Here is a 27,714-nt window from a genome sequence, read left to right as displayed (position 1 = left end):
AGGGCGGATGGGTCACACAGCCCCATAGATTCACTTCTTTCTCTATTTTGTGCTGTTCAATGTACTCAACGCCAGCCACTTATCATCTTCTTTTTCGTTTTTCTAACTTCCCAGCTTAACCTCCTGCCAGCTTCGGGCACACTGCTCTCTTATTTGTCGTTTTCTCTCGTGGCAGGACCCTTGCTTTCTAAGAAACCGCCGCGTATGGGTCATTTTTAGTAACTCCTGCAAGCTTTTTTTCCTCCGAGGAAGACAAACTGCATTGTAGCACGGCCAGCCCTGTTTAGAAGGCAGCGTTTGAGCTAGGCCCCTTATTAGTTTTGGAGTGTGCTGTATGTGAGTCAGAGTGGAAAAACGTTCTAAAATTAGACGTGCATTGTTAAGAATTTTATTAAATGAGTTACATCAGTGTCTTTTTACATTACCACTCTAACGGACGATTCTCTGCGTACTCTCAGGCTGGTTGCTTGACTAAAAAAGGGGCTCGAGAGGCGAGAAACTTGTAGGGATTTTTAGGCCCGTGCACACAGGGCAAGGTAAAGCAGTGTGTTTGTGGGTACAGCGCTCCAAGGAACTGCGGCCTCTTTGTTCTTCTCTTACCTGTGCGAACACAGCGCCAGCCTTGTGTTTTCCCCCAAGGACAGCAGGTGGATGCTGCAGTTTCAGCCTCTTACATCAGACCCGAAGCTGAGCCACTAGACAAAAAAAGTGGCTCGCTCGTGAGATTAATGTTAGTTAAGGTGGGCTACACGGGGCGCTTTTCTCTTTTTAACCTCGTGCAGGGCCTGGCGTCTCGTAGCTCCTGGGATTTTCTAATTGTCCCTATTTTTTTTTCCCAGTCAGACTGCTCGGCGGAGAAGCCCTGATCCCGTTGCTCTGGGGTGGGAAGGGCCAGCGGGGCGTGCAGGAGAACCATGTCTGTTCGGGAGTCGTTTAACCCGGAGAGTTACGAGCTGGACAAGAGCTTCCGACTGACCCGCTTCACCGAACTGAAAGGGACAGGCTGCAAAGTGCCTCAGGATGTGTTACAGAAACTGCTCGAATCTCTCCAAGAAAACCATTTTCAGGAAGACGAACAGTTCCTGGGGGCTGTTATGCCCAGGCTGGGTAAGTAGGTGCTCCTCTAGGCACACGTGGTCCTGCTGTTTGTTTAACCCCTGTGACGATGTTGTGTGGTGTGTAACGCATGCGTTATCACCCAGACGTTGGAAGGATTCATCTGGTTGGCATCTGGGATGTGAGAATAATTATTTATCATCCTGCAGTGCGCTCAGCTATGAAAATAAAATGGTCAGGAATAGCCTTAATTAACAATAGGCACGTGCGTAGAAATTGCAGTCTCCCCCTTCACCCTCTTCCCCATAGATGCTTTGCAAACTGAAGTAATATCAGTTAATTTCTGGAGTGTTAAAGTAACGCTCTGCCTTTTAAAATTTGTGCAATGAGTAGTCCTTAGAGGTGAAGTTCCCCTCTCCCTCCCTTTTCCCTCATTCCTGGGGCAGAGAAAAGTGAGTGAGGGGAAACTTTCTCACCCCAGCTGATGCTGGGAGCGGATTGTTTCTCAGCTGTCATTTTTTTCCCTTTCGTTCCACCCCGCTCTACCCTTTCTGCTCACCTGTGGAAGCTGCCTGGGAAGGGCTCTTTCCAAGACCTCTGCGTTTCTTGCCAACTTCACTTTCTCTTTGCTGTTTGCACAATGATGCAAGCAACGAGGGAAAACAACCCGCACAAGCCACCTTCACGGGGAGCAGGGCGAACGTAGGTGTTATGATACCAGCTCCTGTGCCTAACGTTGATACAGATATATGCGTGTAGATATGTGCTTAATGACACTTTTAATTGTTTGCCTATTTACTCAGCCCGGCGTATTCAAGCTCTGCTTTGCAGCGTGGTATGGATTTTTCCCTCAGCTTAGGAATATCAATGTAGTATTTATTCTGAAATTATTTAATTATCAATTTAGCGCCCGATAGCCTTTTTCAAAATTGTTTTAACGTGACTAATTGTCTGGTAGCAGGCTAACAGGTTGCAACCCGTTATTCCAGTGGAGATTGAATTCAGTGAGAGATTAGTAAGGAGCCCGTGTTCTGCCTTAGACAATAGCAATCTTATTGTGTGGAGCTGGGGTGGCACCGTAATTTCATATTCCCTAATGAGGGACACTTGGAGCTTCTTTTATACCCAAATTGCTATTTACGTGTTGGTTTTTCCTTAATTAAATGTTATTCACAGCAACGTTTCAATCTGGCCAATTTCTAAGATCAGTAACAGTTTGGTTTAGGTTTAATATTCTAGCTGTTTTTTTCCTCTTATAAACTTAGAGGCTCTAAAGTGTAATGGGAACTGCTAAGAGATTTTTCTCCAGTTTTATGATGAGATAAAAAGCAGAGTGATGCCATCAGTACCTAGGTGTGTTGCGATGTAGCAGGAAATGTGTTAGCAATAGGAGGTAGAGAGAGCAGATCTCTTTTTATATGTGCTTTTACGGTGAGTATCCCTTTGACAAATTTGTCCTCAGGTAAATGAGGTATTAATTACCTCTGATGCCTCGTGCTTAGAAGGGCTAGCCTGGAAGCTTTCCAGGCTCTGTGTGTGCACAGTGCTTTTGAGGTGCGCTCACAAGGGAAATTCCCACAAACAGGCTCAGCTTCACTCAGTTTGAGTTTTAATGTGGCAATACCCAGAGCAATCTCAGAAACTACAGGCTTGGTACTAATTCTCTGAGCTGTTACACGTTTTCAGATTCTGATTCCATTTCTCTTATTTAATCAGCCTCCTTCATTTGTGTTTTTGTTTGTGTGGAACACAAACGTAGCCTCAGAAAGGCCGTGGTGCCCGTCTGTGTAACAGCACTTTGGCTGCAATGTCAAAAACCTCCCAAGCGCGCTCAGTCCTGCAACATTATGGCACAGAGGGGTGAGCTGAGAGCAAAGTAAATTCTGTATCTCCTCTGTAGCTGCTCCAGTGCACTGTTCCAGAGATGTTAAGTGTCAGGCATAGCAGCTTGGAAGCTTCTGCAGAGGATGAGCAACCCTAAATTACTGCTTTTAGTACCCCTTCTCTTCTGAGGCTACATCTTCTGCCTCTGCAGCTCTCCACCTGCCTGCGTGGCTGCTGTCTGGCAGGCCTTCAGCTCCGTGCCCTCAGCAGGGGCTCGGATGGCAGCAGCTTGCTGGGTTCCTGCATAGGACGCTGCCAAATGCTGCCTCGTAGCTCTAGGTAGGCAGCACGTTTCCTTTCCTGCTTGTCTGAAGGGTCTCTCTTTGCGAGGTGCACAAAATAAAGCCAGGCAGCTCGCTGTCAGCCTGGGGAGGAGGTGAGCTACCTGCTGCTGCCACGAGGCAGGATTTATCAGAATTTATCAACAGGGGGGACACGGTGCAGCTGCTGTGGGTTGGATTTGCCACCCGCTGCATTTTTGTGCAGGCCCTCACATCCCGGCGAGCGCCTGGAGGTTTTTACCGTTGCTTATTCTGTTTGAAACCTTCCTCCGTCAGGGAAGGCTTCGTTTGGTGTGGTATTGTGGTTTTTCTCAAAGGAGTTTCCCTGCTTGGCAGATCGCCTGGCCGCCTTTCGGTCTCACAGAAGTAAGACGAGGTGAACGCAGAAGCTGCAAGTGGCAGAATCACCCTTCAAGGGCCGAGGCTGTGACTTAGGGTGTTTTTTTTTCTCCCTCCAGAAGTGAGGAAAGGCCCTTGATGGGAAGCTGTGACCTTTGAGAACTGTCATTATGCTTCTGTCAGGATGGGAGTAACGGGAAAACCTTTTAGCTTGTGACAACGTCAGTTTACCTAGTTCCTTTTAACTGTAAGTGCACAGAGATACAAGCACAGATGCTAAAAGCAGCGTGCTTTCACCGTACTGCAACAAACCGGAGAAAGTTTCCTTCTCCCTTTCAGCCATTTACATTTCTGCTCTGTCCCAAGCAGGAGTTTCCATTCTTTTCTCACTTTTCCTCTTCTTTTTGCTCCGTGCTTTCTCCAGAGAAGGGATTTGCCACCTCTGTTCAGGCAGCAGTGAGAGCTGTATTCCACAGACGTTTTTTGTAAGCACTCTTGTTGGGAGCAACAGCCAGCTGAGGACCGAGTTGCCTCACTGATGCATTTCTCTCTTTGCAGGAATTGGGATGGACACTTGCGTTATTCCATTAAGACACGGAGGTTTGTCGTTGGTTCAGACAACAGATTATATTTATCCTATTGTGGATGACCCTTATATGATGGTAAGTTGGCTAAATGGAATTACTAAATACATACATTACCGATTTGGTTCGTGCTTCTCGCTTATCTGATGGCATTTGGGGCCATTTCGTGTAGATGTGCAGTGTTAATTGTTTGATTTAATTGCACTCAGAGCCTTTCCTGTATGGCAGTGGGAAGGGGAAGGCGTTGTTTTATCCTGCAGTCATTTCCATGTCAGCCAGGGATGCTGCAGCACTGTGGCTGGAGGTGAAAACTGGGCAAGCTGCCACCTCTAATTCAAATTTCCCGCCATCTGTTCCGTGAGATTCGGCTTGAAAAGCCTTAAAGGGGGGAAAAAAGAGCCATCCACGAAGCAGCAGACAGAAACCTCTGCTTACGAGGAGCGCTGCATTATAGTTGGCCTTTTTTTTAACTTGAGGTTCTGAAATAACCACGTAACTTGTTACTGCTAAATGTCAGGAGGTGATCATAGCATCTGGCAATTCAGGGTGCCTTGTGAACACCAGGTTTCCTATCCTGCTATCCATTCACAGCAGGACGAGTTGAAATGACTTGTCAGAAGTCACATTTTCTGTGTCTTTGGTTCTTTCTGCGTTCATATTTCACTTAGTTCATTGCAACGGACCCCTCCGTGGTGCTGTGAGATGGTGATCAGTGTTGGCTTGAACAGAAGATGATGGGGAGACAAATTGTGTGTTCTAAAAAGGTCTCGGTGAGGCTGGAAGGATCTCCCCAGCAAGCTTTCTTTAAACGACAGTTAAAAAATGCTAGAATTCGAGTTCCCTGTGATTGCAGTGTGTCTCCTTGGCATGACAGCAGGCTTGTACTGCTGTTTATATGATCGCTTCTTGTTCAGGTGTCTGTGAGACCTGTTGGGTAGGTTTGGGACGTGCAGTTTGCGATTGGGGCAGTGTTTTCAGCATGCTTGACCAGGTGTTGCCTGTGCACGTAAGCAAGCAGAGCTCCTTCGATTTCCGCTCCATCAGAGCGCTCCTTCTGCTGACTGAGCAGCCAAGATCCCTGACTAGTTTCTAGAGTTCATAGTTCAGCTCTGCTGAGAAATTTGATTCAGATTTCAAGCTGGGAACTGCCAGGGAGCAGAGGAAAAAAAAAAAAGATCTTGTTGGTGAGTAGTTTTCAGCTTCACCAGATGAGAAACTTTATTTTCTCACCCTGTAACCCAAGCTTGTAAGGGGTGGCATAAGAAGGAGGTGGTGGTGGTGGTGGGGATTGTTGTGTTTGGGGACCCAAAGGGATTGAGATGCCGCAGCGGCGAGAGATGAGTCTGTGTGCAGATGAGGTTTAGGCCTGTGTGGTAGGAGAGGAATGGCAAATTGGCCTTAGTCCGACTTCTGTGGCCGCATCTCAGTTAAAGCCTCTGCTGGGATCCCCACGCAGCTGTAACTTTGGCATTTCCGAGCTCTCAGGTTCTGCACTTCTTTCCCTTATCAGCACCCATGGCGGTGTGATGGCTCGCCACTTCCCATCTGTTTGCAGGCAGGTGTTTCATCTTAAAAGCTGCCTGAGAATGGGATGTATCATAAGCCTTCTTGCTCTCAGACCTCTCCCACTCAGGGACTGGAGTTCTGGGGGAAACAGGGATTGCCACTTCCTTTTGTGGACCAACATCAGCTGGAGGAGAGGCAAATACAACCTGCTAGGGCCTTTAGGCACAGTTAAGAGACTCAGGAATTCCGAGCTGGTGTCCAGGCTGAGGGAGGTAAAAATGTGTGTGGACCCAGCTGAATTTCTGAGTTTGGCTTTGGAAAATGGACAGTGACAAAGTTTTTAAACTTTGTAACCAAAATACTTTGCTTTAAACCAAGCAGAAAAACAAACAAACAAAAAATCTCTCCTCCTCCTCCTCCCTGTGCCCCTTCTCTTCAGCTCTGCTCTTGAAAACACCTGACCCACGTTGGCTGAAACATCCCAGGATGTGTGCCTGTAAAGTTTATGTCCCGCACAGGAATTTTCAGTTTAGATGGCCTGAGGTTGGAAAGGTTACAGGTAATTGAAAATGGGTTTCCAGTTAAGTACCAAGCCACCAGTAGTAGGATTGCTACCGGCCACCCCTCTGGGATGGTGTGGAGATGCTTTTTGGAGTACAAGAGCAGGAAATCGGCTGCTTAAAGGGTGGGCTCCATTCTCCCTTCTCTTACAAGGACCTGTTCTTCTGCCCCCATAAATACCTCTTGGTATTGCGAGGAGATTGCTGTGTCCCAGTGAGCCGTGTGGGACACAGCTCAGCTGACCTGCCCGTGAGTCCTGTCCCGTTTATCAGTGTTTGCAAGCCATGTATCGTTCCCTCTGCTATTCAGACTTGAGGCTTGCACTCCCCGGGTTTGTTTCCAGAAAGGTTTTGCCAGCTGGCAGGGCGGTGTTAGGCTGGCCTCTGACTGCTACAGTGCAGGGCTCTTGTCAGTGTGGTTTGAAAAACTTATCTGTCGTGCCTAAGAGGCCATAAACCAGCAGTTTGCTTGGTAAATACTGAAGATAGCGGAGAACAGTTTGATAGACCTCTTCCAGAAAAGGAAAACGACAGGCTTTGGTGTCCTTAAGCATCCAGGAGCTTAACAGAATCTATCAAACCACAGCTCGTTCTCCTCTTAGTAGTGTAATTTAAAACATACTCTGGTTTCCAAACACACAAGGGATTCCCCTGATGCCACTGGAAGCTCTTTAATTTATGAAAAACTGGATCATGCTTAATTGTGATTTGGAGGTTTTATTTCAGGTCATCAGAAAGGCAAGCAACTGCCTGCTAATTCCAGTTCTTGAATAACAAACCCCAAACCCTGGGTGTGTGACTAAACTGTGAGGTTTGAGGGATGGCAGAAACGTGGAAATGTGTTCAAATGTTCTCCCCCCCATCTGTCTTCCAGCTAAAGCATATTTCTGTGTTCCAAATCATGTTGAATAAGCGTGCTGTTTTTACCGCAGTGTCATTGCTTCTGAATTTGATCAAAAACACAGATTTAAGATCATCGAACCAGATGCTGATTGCAGTTTTGCAGCTGTAAACCTAAATCTTTTAATAATACGTGTGGAGTCTTCCAGATTAACACACCAGAATGTTATTTTAGAAAGTATTTTGAAATTATTTGTCCCTCCCTTGGGACACCCCCCGTGTCAGAAGGTTCTGCATCTTCATCAGGAAACTTGATGTCTTGTCTCTGCCAGGTTCATAACCCAAACCCACCTGACTTGCTGACTAATTGAGATCCATTCATTTAGCAAAATTAGAGTAGTTAAGCTCACGTGACCCCAGTGAACCCTTCTCAGTCCTTTCAGCTTCAGGACTCCTTAGTCTCCTGTTGCAGACCCCTTTGCATCTCTCAGGGAGGGTTTTATTGGTGATGTTTGTACGCACAAAAGTTTATAAAAACGTACATGCTGTAGGAAAACTCCTGTTGCTTGAACAGTGCCAGAGCAGGCACATCTCCCACCCCACACAGGTGGTGTGGATCAGGCAGACACCTTGCCTCAGCAGCTGTGCGTGCCTCCAAGCCGTGACACGGCCAGCATCTGGGAGACCTGAGCTCTTCAGTCCCCAGCACGTGCTCTCTTCTGCAGGCAGCTTCTTACTGAAATCCTAACACAAGAGCCACCTGAGTGTGCCTGTGTGCTGCTAGCACAGCTGTGGCCCCTGCAAAGAAGCGTGCTGTCCTGAAAACTTGAGAGTAACGTGGCCTCTGGGGTGGTGCAGAGAGCTTTCTCATCCAGCTCCCTGTCTCCTATATATTCGAATTCAGAAGAGACTGCAGCTTTAGATTTTGGGATCAGCTTCCTAGCAGGTGTAAACTGACACACCATAGTCTTCATCAGCAATGTGTACAGTTCTGTGCTGGACGAGAGGGAACAGGAGCAAATCAGTTTAAGTGAGCTGAGCTCGTTATCAAAGCTAGATTTTCTCTGGTCTAATGTCAGCCTCTAAAATAAGAGTCTAAACTCGTGAGATCCCTGTGTAGCTACTGAGAGCAAGGCAGCTGGGATGAATTCTCTTCTTACCTGCCAAAGGAGCAGGTATCTGCATTTCTAGAGGGACACATTGTATGGAACAGATCACACCACGTTTTGGGATGGGTTTCTGAGTGCAGGAGCCTGTGGAATAATTGCAGAATCACAGAATAAGCAGCTCTCTGAGCCCCAGCTCATGCTAGATGTCTCGTTTATGGCAGGTGTTTGTCTGAACGTACACAAACAGCCCAGCAGATTTTTTTTTCTTTCTTTTTCAGGGACGGATAGCGTGTGCCAATGTCTTAAGTGACCTTTATGCCATGGGGGTCACAGAATGCGACAACATGTTGATGCTCCTTGGAATCAGCAATAAAATGACAGATAGGGTAAGATTCGGGGTAACTGCGTTTGAAGTAAGGACCCAAACAGCTGTGCGTACTCAGAATGTATTTTTTATTGTTGTATTTTCCCCTCAAAGTTTGAAACCTTTTAAACAAGAGGTGGTTTCAGTGAGAGCCACAGTTCATAGTGCGGGTCTTGCCTCATAAACTTCCTGAGGTTACTTGCTAAAAGTTTTCTGTGGCATTGTAATCTGCTGCTGCTTTGTGATAACCACAGAAATAGAAACTTCTGGTTTGCTCATGCAAGCTTTGAGCACTTTAAGCACAAGAAACTGAAATAGATTGCTTTTATTTTCATTTCTTTGTGGTGGAAGTGACCAGCATGTATGTACGCTTGCTCTAGCCTAAAAAAAGGACTGTTTATTCTTAGAAGGAAGTAAGTTGAAATTTTCCAAGTTAGGGGAGGCTAAATGCATCCTGATTTAACATTGCCTGATTGCACTGCACTGCTGGCTGTACCTGATTTACAGCAGCAGGACAGTTCTGAGTTTTCAGAGCTCTCTGACTTCTCTACTTTTATATTTAATATTCTCTACTTTTTATATTTAATATTCTACTTTTGGAGAATATTTCTTCAGCATCCTTTATGGAGGAGCTGCTTTATGGCATAACATGCAATTTTCAGGAAGCTGCCTTCTTCCTGAGGCTGTTGTTTTTTCTTCATGAGCTATTTGCTGTGAGGGGATTTGACCTGAGTGATTAAAGGCCCGGACTGGTCTTGAAATGGCTCGTACTGCTGTGTACGGAACTCTGACTTCTGTTTTGATCTCTAGGAAAGAGACAAAGTGATGCCTCTAATTATCCAGGGTTTCAAAGATGCAGCAGAAGAGGCAGGAACATCTGTTACTGGTGGCCAAACAGTGTTAAATCCCTGGATTGTTTTAGGAGGAGTGGCCACGACAGTCTGTCAGCCTAATGAATTTATAATGTAAGTTAAATCACTGAACAATCAAAGGCATCGGTCTGAAGGGATACAGTAAAAATCCTTTAAATACTGTGTTGTGATCTGTCCCCTGATGAATAAAGCAGTGCCTTCTCCTGCTTGCGTTTGTCCGTAGCACTCAACAGATGCCACATCCTTCTACTTCTTTTACATGGCCTCTTACTTTTCCCCCAGTATCTTTTGATCTCGCTCTCTCTTCTGAGAGTTAAGCTTCTAACCTTTAAAGGTATTGAAGACTGCTTTGGGACATAAATTTCTGTCCTGGTATAAAATGCATGTATAAAAATCTCCCAATTAACCTTTTAATTGCTGTAGTGAACCGGAGAATTGCTGTGTTTACATCAGCCTGGCTGTTTAACAGTAGCCAGTCCTGAATATCCTACTGTGGCATGCTGCAGCATACAAAGGAATTTGGGATCCTAGTGGTGCTAGGCTTATGTCCTCAGTGACCTAGCCCACTTTTTCCCCTATCCTATCTTATGTCTCCTGTAAATTGAAAGAAAAGACGTAATTTAGCGTGTCTGACTGCAAGCATTGTTCTCCTAGAAAGGAGGATTAGCACTTTTAAATAAGTTTGCTGCTTTTTTGCTCAGTAATGCCCCTTGGCAATGAATCCCAAAGGGTAATTCCACAATTAGTCTTTTTTTTTTATCTGCACAATAAGATACACGGGTCTGTGAAAATACAATTATCAGCACTTATTCCTACTAATGTGTGAATCGCTCTCTGTAATTAATATATGAATTCTTTGTTTTCAGGCCAGACAATGCAGTGCCAGGAGATGTGCTTGTATTAACTAAACCCTTGGGAACACAAGTGGCCGTAGCTGTCCACCAGTGGCTAGATATTGTGAGTACACCGCAGAAAAAGAAGCAGGGAAGAGGGACGTGGGGTAAAGGTGACCTTCCCTATTCTCTCAACATCTCAAAATGAAAAAATTCAGTAGTGTGAGAAGTATACTGAGTCCTCAGCTGGGACTGATCCTCCTCTCTCCCCTCCCTCCTCCTTGGGGTGTCAGCCTTATTCACTTACACATGAAGCTCTTTGGAATCAAGGCAGTTTACTAGTTCGTGTTTCATGAACCTATCTTAATTGGGTCTAATTCTTAGCTCTCAGGCATTGCTGCAATAAACAAAATTGTTGACTAACAGACTAGCACCCTGGGTAAAATTATGCCCTATTCCATGTGCCAAAGTAGTTGGCAGAAGCTTATTGATGTCAATTAGGCCAAGATTGCTGTCTGTGTTCATGGGCTTGCTGCTCGTGTACACAGAATTAGCTCCATGTTTCACCCTGTGCGTTCGGTAAGAATATTTCCAGCAGCATTATGTATGTAGACATATTTCCATCTGTTACTTCGGGCAAAAATGGAACTACTGAACTGAAAAGTGACTACAAAATAGGCATCTGCTTATGTTGTCTGGCTCCCAGTCCGTGTCTTCAGAACTAGAACTGCTCAGTTTACATTTTAAAAAAGATGCAGCTTTTTCTACTTTTGGGACTACCGAGCCAATAGGCAGGCAGAGGAGTGAGCTGAAATCTACTTAGCCTTGACTGTCGCCCACTGCGTTGTCAGATGAATCCTAATTCCAAAGAAAAAGTGGGAGAGAAGCAGCTTAAACCTTCACTGGGGTCTGAAGTGTGAGCAATTAGGGAAATGTTTCTCCTCCTTTTGTAGAGTATGGCCTAGCCATTTTGAATCCTCTGTTTTCCAGTCAGATAAAAGGATCAAGGCCTCAGATGATCCTGATATGAAAATCAAATGAAAGAAGACATTCGTTTTAGAGCATGTTTTCTGGCCATAATCTCACTCCTTAACATATCTGTTATGATACTGACAAACAGACTCGCAAATTAAGGATATTCTGCGTTTCCACATATTTCAAGTACTTCTAATTTCGCTGACTGTCAACCAGAAACACTTTCTGGTCTGAAAAATGGGGACAGCGAGGAAATCAATTCTCTTACTCCGTGTAAACAGCATATATCTTTGTGGTAGGAAAAATTCTGAGTAGCTGTGCTGCTTTGTCTTGTGAAAGAGGGGGGGAAAATAAAACTGGAATTACCCATCACAAATCCACCTGTAAATCAAACTTCAGAAAGGAATTTGACTTTGTATTGAAAAGTATGTGGGAGAAGGTACGTAGCACAGCAAGTTTATACCCAGGCAAGAAAGGAAAAACAGAGTGTAGAGGTAGGTGGCTACAAAACAAGGTCTAAAAATAAACGAACAAAATCAAAACAAACAAACCAAAAGGGGTATTTAAACACAGAGCAGTAGTAAGTAGTTAAAGGCACTAACTAAAGGACAGCCCATGACAATAACCACATAAGAACTGCTTTTATGGATGGAAGATCCAAATGGAGGCCCAAATTTTCCTCCTTGCTTGGTTCCTGGCAGCATGGTTGCAGCTCAGGCCTGGCTGTGTTGCAGGCAGCTGCTTCTTTAGGGTGCAAAGGGAAGAGGCTGTAGGGAGAGGGGCTCTGTAGGGGCTCTGGGGGACCAGGTCAGGGATGGAAGGGGTTGCTCTGATGTGCATGTCCAGGAAGGGTTTTGTAGTCCCTACTGTGAGAGACCTCTGAATGAACGGGAAGGGTCCATCTAAGCTTGCTTTAAAAGTTCTCTGAGGATTTTTGTGAACTTTTCTGCCTTCTGTTTCCTGTCTGTTAATCCCACTGTACCCGTATCTGATTGTTATAATGGGAGGAATTTGTGTCTAATTTACAGCCTACCTGTGTTTGAGCCTCAGCCTTTAGTTCTGCTTTCACCTCATTCCCAATTTCCATTCTTAGCATCTGACCTGTTCCCATCTCATGATCAGCCTCAAAAAGGTATTTTCAAAACTGGCACAAAATGACTGATCAGGTTTTTCAGTCCTACCCAAAGCCAGATTAATATTTATTGTGTCCTAGGTGCTGATAATCTCATTGATTTTCCTCCTGCTTTCTCCCTTACCTAAATAAAAATGCTTGTTGTGCTTGCTTGGTCAGACCAAGCTCAACCTCATTTCAGAAGCTCTGATCTTACTCCTGTACTTCTTTAGTCTTTAAAAAAAGGATTTGGTTTTGGTTGACCAGCCTCTTTCCCTTTCTCACACCCTTTCTGGATTTTTTTCTTACACCCTTTCTGGATTTTTTTCTTACACCCCTGGAAGTCAGTGCTCACTTCTTAAAGACAAGAGCCTCTTTGACAAGATCCTTCCCTAGCACAGCATCATACAGCAATTCTTAGCAGTTTTTGCAACTTTGGTTAAGTAAGAAATTTTTTTTGATCCACTTATGCTGTGGAATGGCAGTGTAGGCTTTGTGGCTCCAAAATAATCGTATTTTTATTTACTTCAGTTCACTGTAATTTTACTTTATTTGCAGAAAGAATAAACCCGCTTGTAGTGTTGATCTAAACAGTTAAATGGTTGCTTTGTTTCCTTCTGGGTCTGGAATTACTTCAGTTTTGAACACAATAATTGCTCTTTATAAGGTACCAGTTCCTAAATTGTTCTGACAGCCTTTTGGGATGAAAAGCATTTCTTAGCATGTGACGGAGGCATGAATCCACACAAGAGACTGGGGAATGGGTGGAAGGATGTGCTGATATTAGTCTGTAAAGGAAGCTTATGAAACTATCTTAATCCTGCTTCATGAGAGTGAAGTGTACGTTCTTGAGAGCTGGACTTCTAGGTAGCAGTGGCCTTTCTTGGTCTGAGTGCCCAGGTGTGAAATGAAGAACTTTCTCTTTAAAAACAAAGAAGCCAGAGATTCTCAACATCCAGCGACAAAGTTCCTTTCACTTGGTTGCAGAGTTCAAGCCAGAAAGTTGCCTTGAAGGACTAATTTGCCCAGGGTAGGTCGTTCCACTCCACTACACCACAGGTGAAGGCAATATTAGAGGTGCTTAGGTGCTCAATAGACCTTTAAATGAACTTCACGTGGGTGCAAGCAGGGTAAAGCACGTCCAGCAGGCTTCAGAACCTCTGAGTGAAGCACTCAGGCTGTTCCTCTTAAACTCAGCTTAAAAATAAGAATAATAAAAAATCACAAGTGCATTTTGAATGAAAGATTTTAAGTGACAAGGATGTGCTTTAAAATCTGTAGATGAAAACCTAAAAAAATCCTCTTTCTTTCATCCATTAGCCAGAAAAGTGGAATAAAATCAAACTAGTGGTAACGCAGGAAGATGTAGAGCTAGCATACCAGGAAGCAATGATGAATATGGCACGGCTGAACCGAACAGGTAAAGGAAACGCACGTCTTGGGGGAGGTGGGGGAGAGTGTGGGGTTTTTGGTCATTCTCCCCAAATTCCATACTTAATTTCATTTCACTGCTGAGGGGAAGGGCGACATAGCTGCTTTGTCCCTTCCTTCTTCCCCATCTTTCTGCTGTTCAGTGTTTGCGAAGCAAGCAAATTAAAATCAAACGCCCTCTTTTAATTATACAGCAAAAACACAAATGCTGCTGGAGATGATTATGACTCATCTGAGTGAGTTAGTTAGAGGATGTTTTAAAGGGAAATATATGGGATTTGTTCCTTTTTATTTTTTGTGCTTAGAGAATTCAGGAGGGCCTGACTGCAATAAGGCTTAAAAAAAAAAATGAAATGAAATAAAAAAGGAAAATCTCTTATTTGTGCTTCAATTTATTTTTTTGATTTTCTGTCATATTACGTGTTTCCCAAAGCATGGAATATGTAGAACGTGTATTCTTCATTTTTTTTCTTTAAATTTTGGTGGTGAGGATGTTTTGCTTTTACCATAGAAATTTTAAGTCAGGATTTCCCTTTCCTCAAAGTATCTTTAGAGGAGCTGAGAATCGAATTAATGCTTCCTTCACAGTTGAAGGAACGGGAACAGTTAAATTGCTCTTCTCCCATTTATTCAGATTTCATTTGGTATTTGTTACATCATCCCACTGCTTTTTCATTCTTTCACAAAGTCTTCCAGGAAAAATAAATGACCAGGATTGTCTTGTGGAAAAGAACTCACTCCTGCTCATGTACTGGGAAGCCCCAAAGAAGGGCAAAAAGTTCTTGGCTTTGTTTTTCTGCCCTGACTTTTGTCAGGCCCTTCTAACAACACTTAAATGTTCCTACCTGGAGCTATTGTCCTGCATGCAGAGGTGCCTTTCTGATACCCAGGGCTCTGTAGTTGCAAATGCCCAAGAATTTCATGAATGCATAGGTGGGGAGGCTGGGGCTTGGGCTGGCTGTGCCTGTCCATCCCCCGACTTCACTCCCTTCCCCCACGACCTGCAGGATTTGCTCTTAAGCTCTTAATTTAAGTGTCCAGAACTTAAGTTTCAGTGTGATCTTTTCTCAAACACTTTTTTTAAAATTTAAACAGTAAGCAGAACTGATTTGAATTGAAGGTATGCAACTTCATTCAAACTGTGTACAATACTGTTGAAACGTTACTTTCCCAGCTACTTCTTTTCCTGATTTTTTTTTTTGTGTGTTTTCTCCCTCTTTTGAAGCTGCTGGACTCATGCACACTTTCAACGCACACGCAGCTACGGACATCACAGGGTTTGGAATCCTGGGACACGCACAGAACCTTGCCAAGCAGCAGCGAAACGAGGTGTCCTTCGTTATTCACAACCTTCCTGTTCTTGCTAAGATGGCTGCTGTCAGTAAGGCTTGCGGAAACATGTTTGGCCTTATGCATGGGACTTGTCCAGAGACTTCAGGTAAGCAACAGTTGTTCCACCCTTTTCCTTCTCTCCATCAGAGTTAAATAACATTTCAGAGGTATAAATGCTGCTCTTTGTGCTCAGAATCACAGTTCATTTGGGTTATGTCCAAGTTGAGGAGCATTAGCCATACAACTGTTCACAATTAAGTTGTTCAGCCTAATTTCCAAACCACCATCCTGCTCTGAACATCTCCTTATGAAACATTTACAGAAACCATCACCGTGCCCGGTATCTGGAACATTTTACAGTTAATGGTCAGTGATGGTTCTGAATCCTTTTGAAATGCATTTTTTTCATAGCTATTAGCTCCAGAAGAACAAATCCCAGCACAGCTGGCACAGTGTTCTCAGAAAGGTAGAGCCTCCTGCGGTAGGCTGCCAATTAAACGAGTGGAGTTTGGTTTCTCATTCTGAAGCAGTGTGAAGCTGAGTGCTGAATGGGCCAGGCTAAGGGAAGCCTTCTCTGTCCACAGCACGCAAACGTCAAGAATACAAACTTTCTGTCTTGGGTTTATGCAACCTGACTTCAGGGGCTATGAGCAGCAGCAAGAAAAGAATTTGGTCTCTGACCCGTTCAGTTCTTGAGTTCCCTGGTTAATACAGCTGCCCCTTGCAGTGACAATTAGTACAGACATACTGAACATCAGGCTATGAGCATCAAATTAATTTCAGATGAACATTTAAACACTAATCAGGTGATTTTAAAACTTGTGATGCTCTATTTGAACGCTGTCATATTAAGTGTAGGCCACCTTACCTACTAGAGTAATCACCGTCCTCTGCTGGCAGTCTCTGTACTTCATTTTCCCTTTGAACTGTCCTAATCCATTTTGTTTTTCTTCTTCGATCTCACTGTTCTTTCTCTTTGGGAAATGGAGAAGATATAGCAACAAATCTGCCTTTTTTTCTTATCTCTTTTCCCCACCCTCTTCCTGCTCTCCAAAAGTATTATCCAAGTTCTCTGCTGTTCGCAACAGAGGGGGCCCCTTGAAGCAAAACAGTCTAAGGCTCTGGAAAGAAGCACCACAGCGAGAGCCATAAACTTTTCCCCCAGCGAATACACAACTTGCCACGATCTGCTGAATTGTTCCTGAGCCATCTGTGTTTATAACAGATGCTCTGTCCTACGGGGAGCGTGTGGCTCAGATGCTGTGTAACAGGATATGGGACATGAACCCTTTCAGGAGTTCAAATCCAGCTTCAGTCAGCTGAGGCCAGAAATATCTGGTGGCTGTTTGGTGAGCTGTAAATAAGGTTGGTAGCACCAGGCAGGTTCATTCTACCTAGGAGTCTGCATAACCGGAGTGCTAGTGGCACTGCTGCTTGCCCTCGATACAGGACGTTTGTTATCAGTTGCAGAGGGGCTGAAAAATAGCTTGGCTGCAGATCTGGAGCTGCAAGATGCTCTTTCAGGTGAGTGGCTGTGACATGGGCTTCGTGCAGCTGGCGTGGGAATGGTCTAGCTGTAAACTGAGTGCTGGAGTCCTCAGAGCTGCCCCTTATGCACCCCAAGGACAATGCTGTCCTTTCACTGAAGGAATGGAAAAACAAATAGGGAGTATGGAAGGGGAGAACAGTCAACTTCTGAATCCCTTTTGGGGAATGAGAGTAAGAAGTATCTTGGAAACTCAGAATTGCCTTAGCTTTCAACAGAAATAGGTGATGACTGGAAAAACCGAGACTATCTGGTTAGTTGTGAACTTTGGGTGCCTCAAAACACTTAAATTTGATTTCATCCCAGGGTTGATTTATTTGGAGGCAAGCGTGTGCCCTACAGCAGCTGTATGTCCAGTTGTGAGGATGCCTTTTAGGGCTGCTCAGGGCTGTTCCTACTGTAATATGTACATACACTCTTTCTCTGATACCCGAAGCTTCCAGAAATGCTCTGTCTGTAGCTTCTTCATTTGTGAACAGATGTTTTTCAGCAGAGTGGGCAGGCAGCGAGAAATTTACTGGAAAACAACGTGAATGGATTTTAAGACTGTTGTTTTTTTTTCCCCAGCGCACATTTGCTGGGCACCTGTTGACAAAAGTCAGTGTTGGAAAGATCTTGTGTATCATCCGTTCCATCCTCCAGGCACTGCTGCTTGTGGTGTTTTCTGAAAATCCCACTTTTACTTCATTTTGGGCTCCCTTCTAGGCAACTCCTCGGTAATGGTTAAAGTTGCACTTTCAAAAAACTTAATTCTGTTTATTACTTAGTTTTTCTTGTAGAAATAAGTTACAGGATTATTCTGTGGGGGATACTCTAGGATACTTGAGCATGTGTATATTTTTGCCAGTCCTCTTCTAATAATTTTTGAAGCTGCTGACTGGTGTCAGACTACTTTGTTAGCATAGAAGAAGTGTCTCGATACAGTAATTCTGTGCAGTTTGTGAAAATGGGCAGATGGATAGCAAAGAATGGCTGCTGTGTCACTGAGAGGTAAGGCTGATGAGAGAGATCTAACAATGTGAGAGAATGCCCTTAACAGGAGCAAGGAGATTTGTTTGGGAGTTTTCTGTGGCCAGTTCCTGCTTGCAGTACAACACTTAAAAGCAGCAGTGTTCAAAACCTCCTTAGGACTTGCCCAAAGATAAAAGAGATTGATCAAGAGTACCCCATAACCTTTTTTTAAGGATTGCTGATCAAACTGGGGGATGCAGCCAGCAAGTGGAAGTATGTTTTAGCTGGGATTTGGTACGTTTTTCAGATCTTGCCAAAGAGTTTTAACAAGGTGAGCATACACGTGATAACAAAATTGCAGGAAGAGTGTATGGGGAAGGAATAATGAATGAAGATTCTCGTGTGCTTTCTTAGTTCTCTTTCTCCCTGTACTTCCACTCCTCCCTTCTGGCTGGTCAGCACTCTCTGTGCCCTCCTACTTATAATTCTCTTCCCTGACTTGCTTGCACTGTGACATGAGTTGCTCTTCAGTTTGATTTAGGGCCTTCCATAGGAACAGCACGTAGTTCCTTTGCAATTGATTTGTCTGCTATGTGTGGAGCAGCTTAAACGTTTTCATGTTTCTGGTTTTTATTGGTTTATGTTTTTGATGGAGGTACCTGGATGTTATATTCTGAAATCTCTGTGAGGATGCAGGCATTTTTCTGGATGGTGCATTCATTTGCTTCATATAGAACCCCAAAAATAACTTTAATGCTTCCACATATCCTTATAAACTATCATAAAAGACATCTAATTATAAATTATCCTTACAAGGGGCTGTCTGTTGGGAGGTAGCACTGTGTAGGCATGAACTATGCAAGTTGTGTGGAGCACACGACGCTTTGAGGTTTAATTAGGCATCTGGAGATGAATTTGTTACTCTGTGTTGCAGTGCTCCACAGATTTGCAGTGCAGCATAAATGAAGAAAAAAAAAAAAAAAGCTATTCAGGAAACCTGTAACTTGGTATTAGAGGGCAGCACCAAAATATTTAGTGACTTGGCCAGAGCCCCCTGGAAATTTGTGCCAGAGCTGACAACAAAACTCATTCTGGCATTTCACTTGCAAAATCACCTTTTCAGTGCTTTGGGATTCTTTGAATGCAGGGGTTCTTACTGACCAAATGGCAACCCTGCTAGCTAGTTAGGATTTTCCCTCTGAAAAACATTCATTAGCAAATATTTTTCTCTTGTCTCTGCAAGAAGAGATCTCACAGGAAAGGCTAAACAAGGTTAGAAAACTTCCCCTCTAACAAAGGGGTCAAAGGGACTGACTGTCACGGAGCACTGGGTTGAGCCTGGGTTTAATTTTCAGCCTTCTGTGTTTTGTTGTAACCGGCCCTGTTCTGATGAAGGATTTCCTCACAGGCAGTGGGGTCACTCGCAGAATCAGCTGCTCCCAATCTGTGGTTATAGGTATCTGAATGTGACCTTTATCCAAAACGTTCCTGTGTACGCTTCTTGCGGAGGCACTTTGCAGTCCTCTGTTGGAAGTTTACAATGCTGGCGTTGTTCTCCTATGTCATTTGTTGGCATCAGCACCACGTCCTTCTGCCAGCATCTTTTTTTTTATGTATCTGGCTTCATTTATGTACCAAACACAGAACTTTTTCTGTAAAACAAGAGCTTGCAGACTTCCACCGTGTCTTCACTTGGAGTCCTGCAGTTTGACAGACCCCACCAAAGTCCCCAAGTGTGTGTCCAAACAGAGATTTGGCACGTTCAGGTTGAAACACTTTGCAACCAGACGTTTAATGCTCTTTCTTGTTCTTTTTCAGGAGGCCTCCTCATCTGTTTACCGCGGGAACAAGCAGCACGGTTCTGTGCCGAGATCAAGTCTCCAAAATACGGCGAGGGTCACCAAGCATGGATTATTGGCATTGTAGAGAAGGGCAACCGCACGGCCAGAATTATAGACAAACCACGAATCATCGAAGTTGCACCACAGGTGGCCACTCAGAACGTGAACCCAACGCCGGGTGCCACCTCTTAATGTAGATGAAATAGCTGGTTGTTTTTAAATAGATCTATTCCTTTATCATCCTACAATTTAAAAGGAACTGTAAAAAAAGAAAAGAAAACTTGTGTCTGCACATCTGGTGGCCTTAGGTCAGTTTATGAGTGGATACAATTAATGAAATAAAATCCATTGCCTTTTTTTCCTGTTACATTAACTGAAGATGCACCTAATCTTGAGGCAGCTTCTGAGTTGAGAATTATATTGTTATCCAATACTGTTGATTCATTTTGAATCTTTAGACACTTATCTCTTGCCGCATAGGCTCTTTTTAAAGGTGCTTTCACGTAGCACAGACATTACCAGTAGTAGTGTCGAATAGCAGTTTGTGTCCTTTCATTATATGTATATTTATCATAAGTCTAATTTTGATGCCTTGAGTGATATTCCAGAGAGGCAATAAATCTGAGAAGCGACACAGTGGGTATGCCCAGTAGTATGATGGTTGCATGATTACATTCAATCTTTGATTTTTATTTTTTTTTTAATTTTTTATTTTTTTTGTAAGGTTTAGTCTTACCAAGAGCATCTACAACCCTGGACATTGCTTGGTAGTGCACTCTGTTTAAACGAGCAAGTGCTGACTTTGCATGGGAAGCACTTCAGAGTCGAAGGAGTCATTTTTAATTTCATTATTTGTAGACCTGACAATATTTACTGTATTATCAATGATTTTCTTTATTGATAGTAAGGAAAAATAATCTTTTTTTTTTTTTTTTGCAATGTGATTGGATGTGCTATAGTGCAACAAAGGTTTTGCAGACCAAAAGGAGGTTCCTGTATAATATTCATTTACAATTCACTATATAAATAACTACACAAATAATTTTTAAATATAATCAAACTAAAATAAACCTCTGTTCTGTGGATGGTAGTGTTTAATACATTTTATATTTTGTATAGTGATTACAGGCCTTTTGTTTCTTTAAAATCAGCAGCTGTTTAGTATAATTCTTAGTATTATTTTGTTCTTTGCTCAAATACATTTTTGTGCACACTTTTGTGATCTGTGTTTAAAATCTACATTGCCAACATTGCAGCTTGAACTTAAGCTTGTTATTCAAAATAAATATTTAATTTTTTTTATTGCTCTTGTATAAACGCATGAACTTTTTTGATTCCTACCTGAATTGCAAACTGGAAAGAGGAGAAATCCTCCTTTTATCTTTTGTTTTAATGCAAGTGTAATTATACTGATTGCTGTTACTCCTTCGGTCAGCTCTGCAAGCTGTGATGTCCCTTGGTAATCAAGAATATCTCCTCCTGCGTGCCAGAATGTGGGGACGAGCAGGTTATCTCCGAGCACATTGTCCGCTTCACTGTGTTTATTTTACGTGTCAGCGCAAAGCATGCGATGGATGTGAATTGTTTCCTCTGTATCCTCTGCAAGTCTCCTGGCTGGGCCTGCTCTAATCCAGATGAGGGTTTGTGAGCAGTCCTGGGCATGGAAGGAATGCCGAAACCCATCTTTCCTCCGAGGGTGTGTGTAAAGCTGCACGGTCGCTGCTAACTCCACGCTGCCAGCCCCCAGGAGCCAAGTCACGCCGTGTGATTCTTCTGCGGAACAGAACCAAGCATGTTTCTATGAACCAGCTCCTTGTAAAAGCTTCCCACGCCGCGGAACTAGCTCCTCGATGCTCAGTCCAGGAAGAAGGAAAGCTTTGCTAAAAGGAAAGCTTTGCTAATCAATACCACTACCAGCAAGAATAACAAGGGCTTCTGGTTGTGAAAAATGACTTGCCAGAGACGAACCTGTCGCGTGCAACATGCAAGGCTTAAATTTCCAGGCTTGCTCCTAGTGAAGTCTGGGGCAAAACTTGGCTCATCTCTTTCCGCTCAGTAGTGTTCTCAACAGACACCTAGGAAAAGCTAGAGTTTTCTTCATCTTTTTTTTTTTCTTTTGTAACAAAACAATTAGGACATCGCCATCCTGTTCTTGGAAACTAAGTCCGAGTTGTGTGCTCGCAACACAACCTCAAAGCCGTAACTGGTGGGGGGAACAGGACAAAACGTTTTAGGGTTTTCACAACCATTCTGAACACCAAAATAAAGCGTCAAAAACTAGCTGTCTATGCAAAAAGTCCTGATTTGAGGTTTTTTCCTTTACTGTTTTGTGAAATGCATTCTGTATTCTGATACAAAACCATGTGGCTGGGCTTCTGTTCTTTACTGTCAAGGGAAAGACTGTCACTACAGAGATAATTCCATTAGATTAAAACAAAACCAACTGGACGAAATGTGTATGAAGTGGTCGGTACTTGTATGTGAAAGCACTTGTTACAAAGATGGCTTGTGTTTTCGGCTGGTGCTCGATGTGTGCGAGGGGCTCGTATGTGTTCTGGTTTGTAGCTGCTGTCGCTAAGTTCATCAGGCAGGTGTGAAACCAACCTTTCTCTTTTACCAGGCATGCTTTGAAGGTTTCTTTTCAGGACTAAAGGTGCCCGGAGGAAGGCTGCTTCATCAGCGAGGTGAGTGAAAATTCACAACTATCAGTCATCCTGTTCCTAAAAGCTTTCAGGGCAAAACTTTTTTTTTTTTTTTTTTTTTTTTTGTCCAGCTGTTCAGAGAAAGCTTCCCTTCGGAGCTGCTGAATCCAGCCACCAGCAGCAGTACTGCCAGGGGAAATGCCCTCTTGGTTTCTGATGGCAGCGATTTGCATCCCAAAGGGCTTCCTGGTGCTGACAGCCCAGAGGTGGTGTGTGCTCTGCTCACAGCTGATGTGGGTTGTTAATTCCAGCTGTGCCACTGGATTCAGAGGGGGTGATAATTTTAAACTGTAATCTGCTCTTCTCCCCTGGCAGCTGCAGTGATTTGTGCAGATTTACTTGCTAAAAACCAGATTTTAGATCAAGCCTAACCTATAGGAAGCTATATGAAGAGGACTAGCAAGTCCAAAGCTGTACGGCTTTAAACAATCAGCAAGTATCACTCAAACATAGCCTTTTAAATTATATTTTTTTTTAATGCATAATGTTTTGCTGGCATCAAAAAGCCACGAGAAAGCAACAACTACTGTTTTTTATTAGCTTTGTCCAGTCTCCTATACAACTGTTATGTACCTTCATTTGCATCCACAGGTACCTGCAGGCACCAGCTTCCACGAATCAGTCTCGGTGAGAAGGCTCCTTGGAAAACTCCAGCGAAGTTACGGCAGGAGTGGAGAGTAAGAAGGAATTTAATAACTGGAAAGCTCCCTAGCCTGAACTGTACAATTGATAAGTAGTATGGATTGTTAGATAGTTAATATCTATTACAATCTCTCTTTAATATGTTGGTTTCCATGTCTTTTTGCTTTTCCCCTGCAGCAGGGGGCAAAATAACACTCTTGAAATTAGCTGTGATGGTGTATGCTGTCAGAATGGTTTTTCTCTTTTTTTTCTTTTTTTTTTTCTTTTTTTTTTTTTAAGGTGTTATTTTGAGTTTATGTTTTGCTAGTAATTGAGGACTGGCCAACTGTTTTCTGCTTGGGAGAGACACAAGAGTTAGTGTGAGTGCTGCAGGAACAAGGCAGCAAACCTGAGCGACTGGAGGGTGAGCGGATGGGCACAGTCACCAATATTTTCTGTTTTATTGACTTTTTTTTCCACTAAATGTTTGGCAAGCAGTTGGGAGGAGTTGTCATCTGGAGGTGTGTCTGTGTTCTGACCACAAGATAGGACTGCAACCTCTGGCCAGTGCTCAGAGTGGGGGAAGATAACGCATATCCCCATATAATTTGGGGGTATTTGTCCCAGGTTAGGTGGTCTGTGAGGAGAGGGAGGAGACCTCAGTTGGATCAACACCTCCGTGAAGGGCAGTTCAGCTCACAATCTGCAGGGATCAGGAGCCTGCTATGCAGGAAGAGGCTGGTTTTATTGTGTGGTTTTGGTTTTCCTTTTTTTAATTATTTTATTTCATTTCTAAATTCCCTTGTTGCCTCTTTTTAAGGTGTGAAAAAGCTGTTACTTCACATCTCCAACCATCAAAGAGAGAGATATAACCACAGAAAAATGGTCCTGGTGTTTCTAAGGTAAATGTGTATTTGTGTTTGCATACAACACACGTTCCTTATTGGAACTAATTAGGAATTAATAGGTCACTCAGAGGATGCACCTGCTACCGTAAATGAGCTCTTTAAATAATTTGGTCTGGAACAGATGTCTTGCAGGCTCCTGGTCCAAAGCAAAGACGGTCACACTCAGTTTCTGAGGACTGTATGAGTCTAGGTGGACATTGCTCAGTCCTTCCATACCCCTTATGCCAGTCTTTGGCCACCCCTGAAATAGAGATTTTGACTTAATTGAGAAATTTGGCCTAATTTTCTCCATATTATCCAACAGGAATTTTCCTTGCTGCGGCTTGTACCTGTTGTCTCTTAATTTTGCCGTGAACACTCAGGAAAGGTTTGTCTGTCTTCTCTAGATCTCCCATTAGATACTTGCAGGCAGCTGTAGGATTTCCCTGGAACCTTCTCTTCCAGCTATTTTCTCAGCCTTTCCTTGTTTCCTTCCCTCTACACTTTGGGGGCATCTTGCTAATGCAGCCCAGCATGCAGTTAGCCCTTCCCACGGAGCAACCTGAAATAAATCTGTGCCCAAAGGACTAGATGACCTTTAGATGATCTCCCCACCCCAAACCATTCGGATTGCAGGTGTACAAGGTGTACACTTGCACATCTTCATCCCATCCATTCAGACATTTCCTGCAGAGCTGCCTGTAGCCAGCTGCACTTTGTACTGCTGCTCACGGCCTTTTGAACAGCAGTTCAGCCGATGTTCCACCCATTTTTATAGTCTGCATGTCCCAACAGGGCAAAAACCTTCCTAGTGTCAAAGTAAACACTGCCCATTGCCCTGCTCTAGTCCATAGAGCTGTTCCATTGCAGAAGGTGAGGAGATTGGCCAGCTCCAAGTTGCCTTTGGTAAATCTGTGCAGGTTGTTCCCAATTGTCTTGTCCTTGGTGTAGCTGGACACAGCAAACCCAGGATTTACTCCATAATCTTTTTGGAGACTGGGGCATAGCTTGTAACTCCCCAGACGCCTTCTCTTGCCCTTTGTGAGGACAGGTATGACATTTGCCTTCTTGTAGCCATCATGAACATCTGGCAACAGCAGAGGGAGCAGCTTTGCAGTTGTATCAGCTCATGCTGATACCTCCCATGTAGTCAGTCCCACAGATCTGACAATGCCCACTTTGCTCAGGTGGTCTCTGACTCAGTCTTGTGCAACACGAGTGGTGTTTTGTGCCCTGGGATCTTGCTGCCTGACTCAGGAACCTGACCTCAGGAACCTCAGAGACCATGCCAGCAGTTCCCATGCAGTTCCCTTGACCTTTTCTGTGTCCTTCATCACTAGCCCCCTCTATTTCTTCCCCACAGGGTCCACGTTTTCATCTCTTTTGCTGCTAATATATCTGTACAAGCCCTTCTTGAATCTTTTGAATGATGAAAACTGAACCTGTGTGTTGGTGGTAGATTTTATTGTTCTTGTTAGTGGCTCCATCCGTTTTCCCTGACATCTAAGTTAAAAAAAGCTAATTTTGCTGAGTTGCAGCAGCTGCCACTTCCCATTGCAGTAAATTAGGCTTTCAGAAGACCTCATCTTTGGAATTACAGTTCTGATCATAATGTGGATTTTAATAGTCGATTGAGATGCTTATTAAATTACAGCGCTGCGCATTAGAACCATCTCAGTGCTGCTTGTAGAAATCCTGATCGTTTAGTTTTTATTAGTTTTGTGATTTAATGAACAGAAAACATTAAAACGAAAAGCCAAATGCAAAGCAGCTGTATAAAAACGTTCTATAAAACTTGGTAAACTGACAGACATAGCTGTAAAAATAATTTGCAAAGACACGGCCACTGTCAAATGCCATTAATTTTAATAAAAAGATGAATGTCGCCATCAGTTATCTTAACAAAGGAAGTCTCTTCCTTCTTTCTTCTCCTAGGTTGGTGATATTCAGTCTGTGCTTTAGCGACGCTTATGAATATATTTGAAAATGATTCGCTCTGTAGTGGTTTTTCATTTATTGAATAAGATACAAAGGACATTTTTTTCATTTGAACAGACCATCATGTTATTTATGAGAGGACACCACGTGTGTTACAGAACAGCGAACCCTTGCCCAGTTTTTAGAGAGTGAACACAGCAGCCGTGCCGTTTATGTCACAGTGTGGTTCTCACTTCTGCAGCACAGAGCAGTGGCAGCGATGCCTGAAATCAACCTTTTGTTGTATTAAAGTACACGTGTAAAATGCTTTGGGCATGGGCTGTGTGTGACGGTACAAATAAAGGGCAGTCACACCTCGAGCATCCCTTCCTGTGTCCAGGTGGGTGATGTATCCTGAATTATTTGGGGATTCTATATCACAGGGTGGGCCAGGAACACGGCAGTTGCTGTGCAAGCCAGTGTTACTGGAAATTATCCAGTATTACCAGTGCTGACATGGGTAGTGTTAGCAACATCACCAGAGAAGCAATAAGTAAAAAGGAATAACTGTAAACACTGCACAGGGAGATGAACTCTTTCAGGTTTGATCAATTCTTGTTTAAAAATGTATATATGTACATAAACGCACATACCTATGTGTATTATGTATGTATAAAATCATGTTAGTTCTCAAGCTCCTAAATTAGTACAGCAGAATTAATCACTACACATTCTTTTTATTTTTTTTTTAGACACGAAGGACACCTTTGCATCAGGTGCTGTTAAACATAGACAGGGGAAGAAATAGCTACACTGCAATGGGTCTGTGTCAGAGCTCGCATGTGTAGTATTGTTCATCTTCATCTTTTTGATGTCTCTTACCTGAATTTTGTCCCAGGTGAAGATTTATTGGGGTTCCTGTCTCAGTTTGGATTGTGAAGGTAATTACAGCATATATCTGAATTATAAATAGAGCCTTCGGTGCAGTTGTAATTACAACTTCTGTGATAAAACTGTTACTCTTGCTGCTTTTTTTCCATTCCCTTGAATTTGCTTTTAGAGAGACTCCTATTAACTTTTTGTTTACCTCTGACTAAGTTTTCCTTTAGGTTGGGAGTCAAAGGTCTGCTGTTAGTGGCAATAAAGGGCTGTGTGCTGTCACTGCTGCCGCTTGTTTTCCCTTCGTCATGCCTGCGTGCTTCCCTCTGACTACACAAAACAGTTCTGTCACATGAGAAGTGTTTTTCTGGGTTCCTGATCCTGTTTTTTTCCCACTTCTGTGAACACCCTCCCTTCTGTCACCATCCCTGAAGGGAGTGACTAACCACACCAAGCATGATGGGGCTGCTGGCCGCATGAGCAAGAAACAGGATCGCACTCCAGTCCGGGCAGCTGCCACAAATAACCACAAACCCTGCTGTGGTACATCTTTACTTAAGTCCTTGATAATTTGGGTTTGGTTTGAGGATGCAGCTTAAGTTCAGAGGGACAGGACCTCTTCCTATCCGTGCCTTCGTTGCTGTTTATCTGTAGAGCCAACATACTGAAGCTCAGGATGTTGACAGCTGAGTTCTTGTTTCATCAAGACGCCACCTTGGATTCAAGCACAACCTGTTGCACAATGGACTTGAGCTTCCTAGAGAAGTTGTGGCTCACACCCTATCATCATGAGATGCCTTGGAGCAACAGGGGACGTGCTCTCCTGGAGAGCTGCACAGCAGTGGTGATGGTGCAGCAGCAGGAGCAGGGCCTGGCTGCCTTGCAGAAGAGGATTGAATGAGTTGAGCAGGTGCTGGCATTCAGTGGGTTGGCACAAAAATGTGAATTCTTAGCATAATTTCCTTCCAGTCCCAATGCTGCTGGTTTTAATATTGCTGCAAAGTGTTTGTTATTGTTTTTTCCCCTGCAGTGCTTTGGTCTGTCTTGGTCAGACAAACACCCCTAGCCCAGGGAATGGAGAAGGATGTAGTGTGGCTAATTCCATCGTCAGAAACCTCACCTTTCAGCTGCGCCTGCCTCACAGCTTAGCACTTGAAGGGGAAGTGAGGATGGACTGACTGCCACAGCGATGGCACAAGCTGGTCTAAGTGGTGACACGGGACCTGAAGCCCACTTTGGAGGAGCGGTAAGGTTCTAAAAGGAGCACCGGCACCAGCAGGTGTGCAAAAACAG

The 27,714-nt window shown here is 43.7% G+C and overlaps 1 protein-coding gene across 1 annotated transcript; it reads left to right on the top strand.

The window, feature by feature from the left end:
- The first annotated feature begins 914 nt into the window (after positions 1–914).
- Positions 915–26,703, top strand: SEPHS1 (selenophosphate synthetase 1). The gene is made up of 11 exons (XM_021271930.4): positions 915–1,107; positions 4,119–4,222; positions 8,438–8,545; positions 9,334–9,488; positions 10,262–10,352; positions 13,635–13,734; positions 14,971–15,183; positions 19,393–22,099; positions 22,709–22,794; positions 23,559–23,640; positions 26,295–26,703. Exons 1-8 carry the CDS (start codon positions 915–917, stop codon positions 19,605–19,607), a joined length of 1,179 nt encoding a protein of 392 aa, XP_021127605.1. The 3' UTR covers positions 19,608–22,099; positions 22,709–22,794; positions 23,559–23,640; positions 26,295–26,703.
- Positions 26,704–27,714: the final 1,011 nt, after the last annotated feature.

Source organism: Anas platyrhynchos, chromosome 1 (assembly GCF_047663525.1).
Source record: "Anas platyrhynchos isolate ZD024472 breed Pekin duck chromosome 1, IASCAAS_PekinDuck_T2T, whole genome shotgun sequence".
In the NCBI taxonomy this organism is placed as follows: Eukaryota; Metazoa; Chordata; class Aves; order Anseriformes; family Anatidae; genus Anas; species Anas platyrhynchos.
The sequence above is the reverse complement of the archived record's forward strand: the minus strand, read 5'-3'. Positions and strand labels throughout refer to the sequence as shown.

What these genes read in the sequence shown, in the direction of transcription:
- SEPHS1 (XM_021271930.4), top strand. Translation starts at nt 915, where the DNA reads ATGTCTGTTCGGGAGTCGTTTAACCCGGAGAGTTACGAGCTGGACAAG. An exon ending in GGCTGTTATGCCCAGGCTGG is followed by an intron (nt 1,108 to 4,118) that starts GTAAGTAGGTGC and finishes CTCTCTTTGCAG; the next exon opens with GAATTGGGATGGACACTTGC. An exon ending in GGCACGGCTGAACCGAACAG is followed by an intron (nt 13,735 to 14,970) that starts GTAAAGGAAACG and finishes CCTCTTTTGAAG; the next exon opens with CTGCTGGACTCATGCACACT.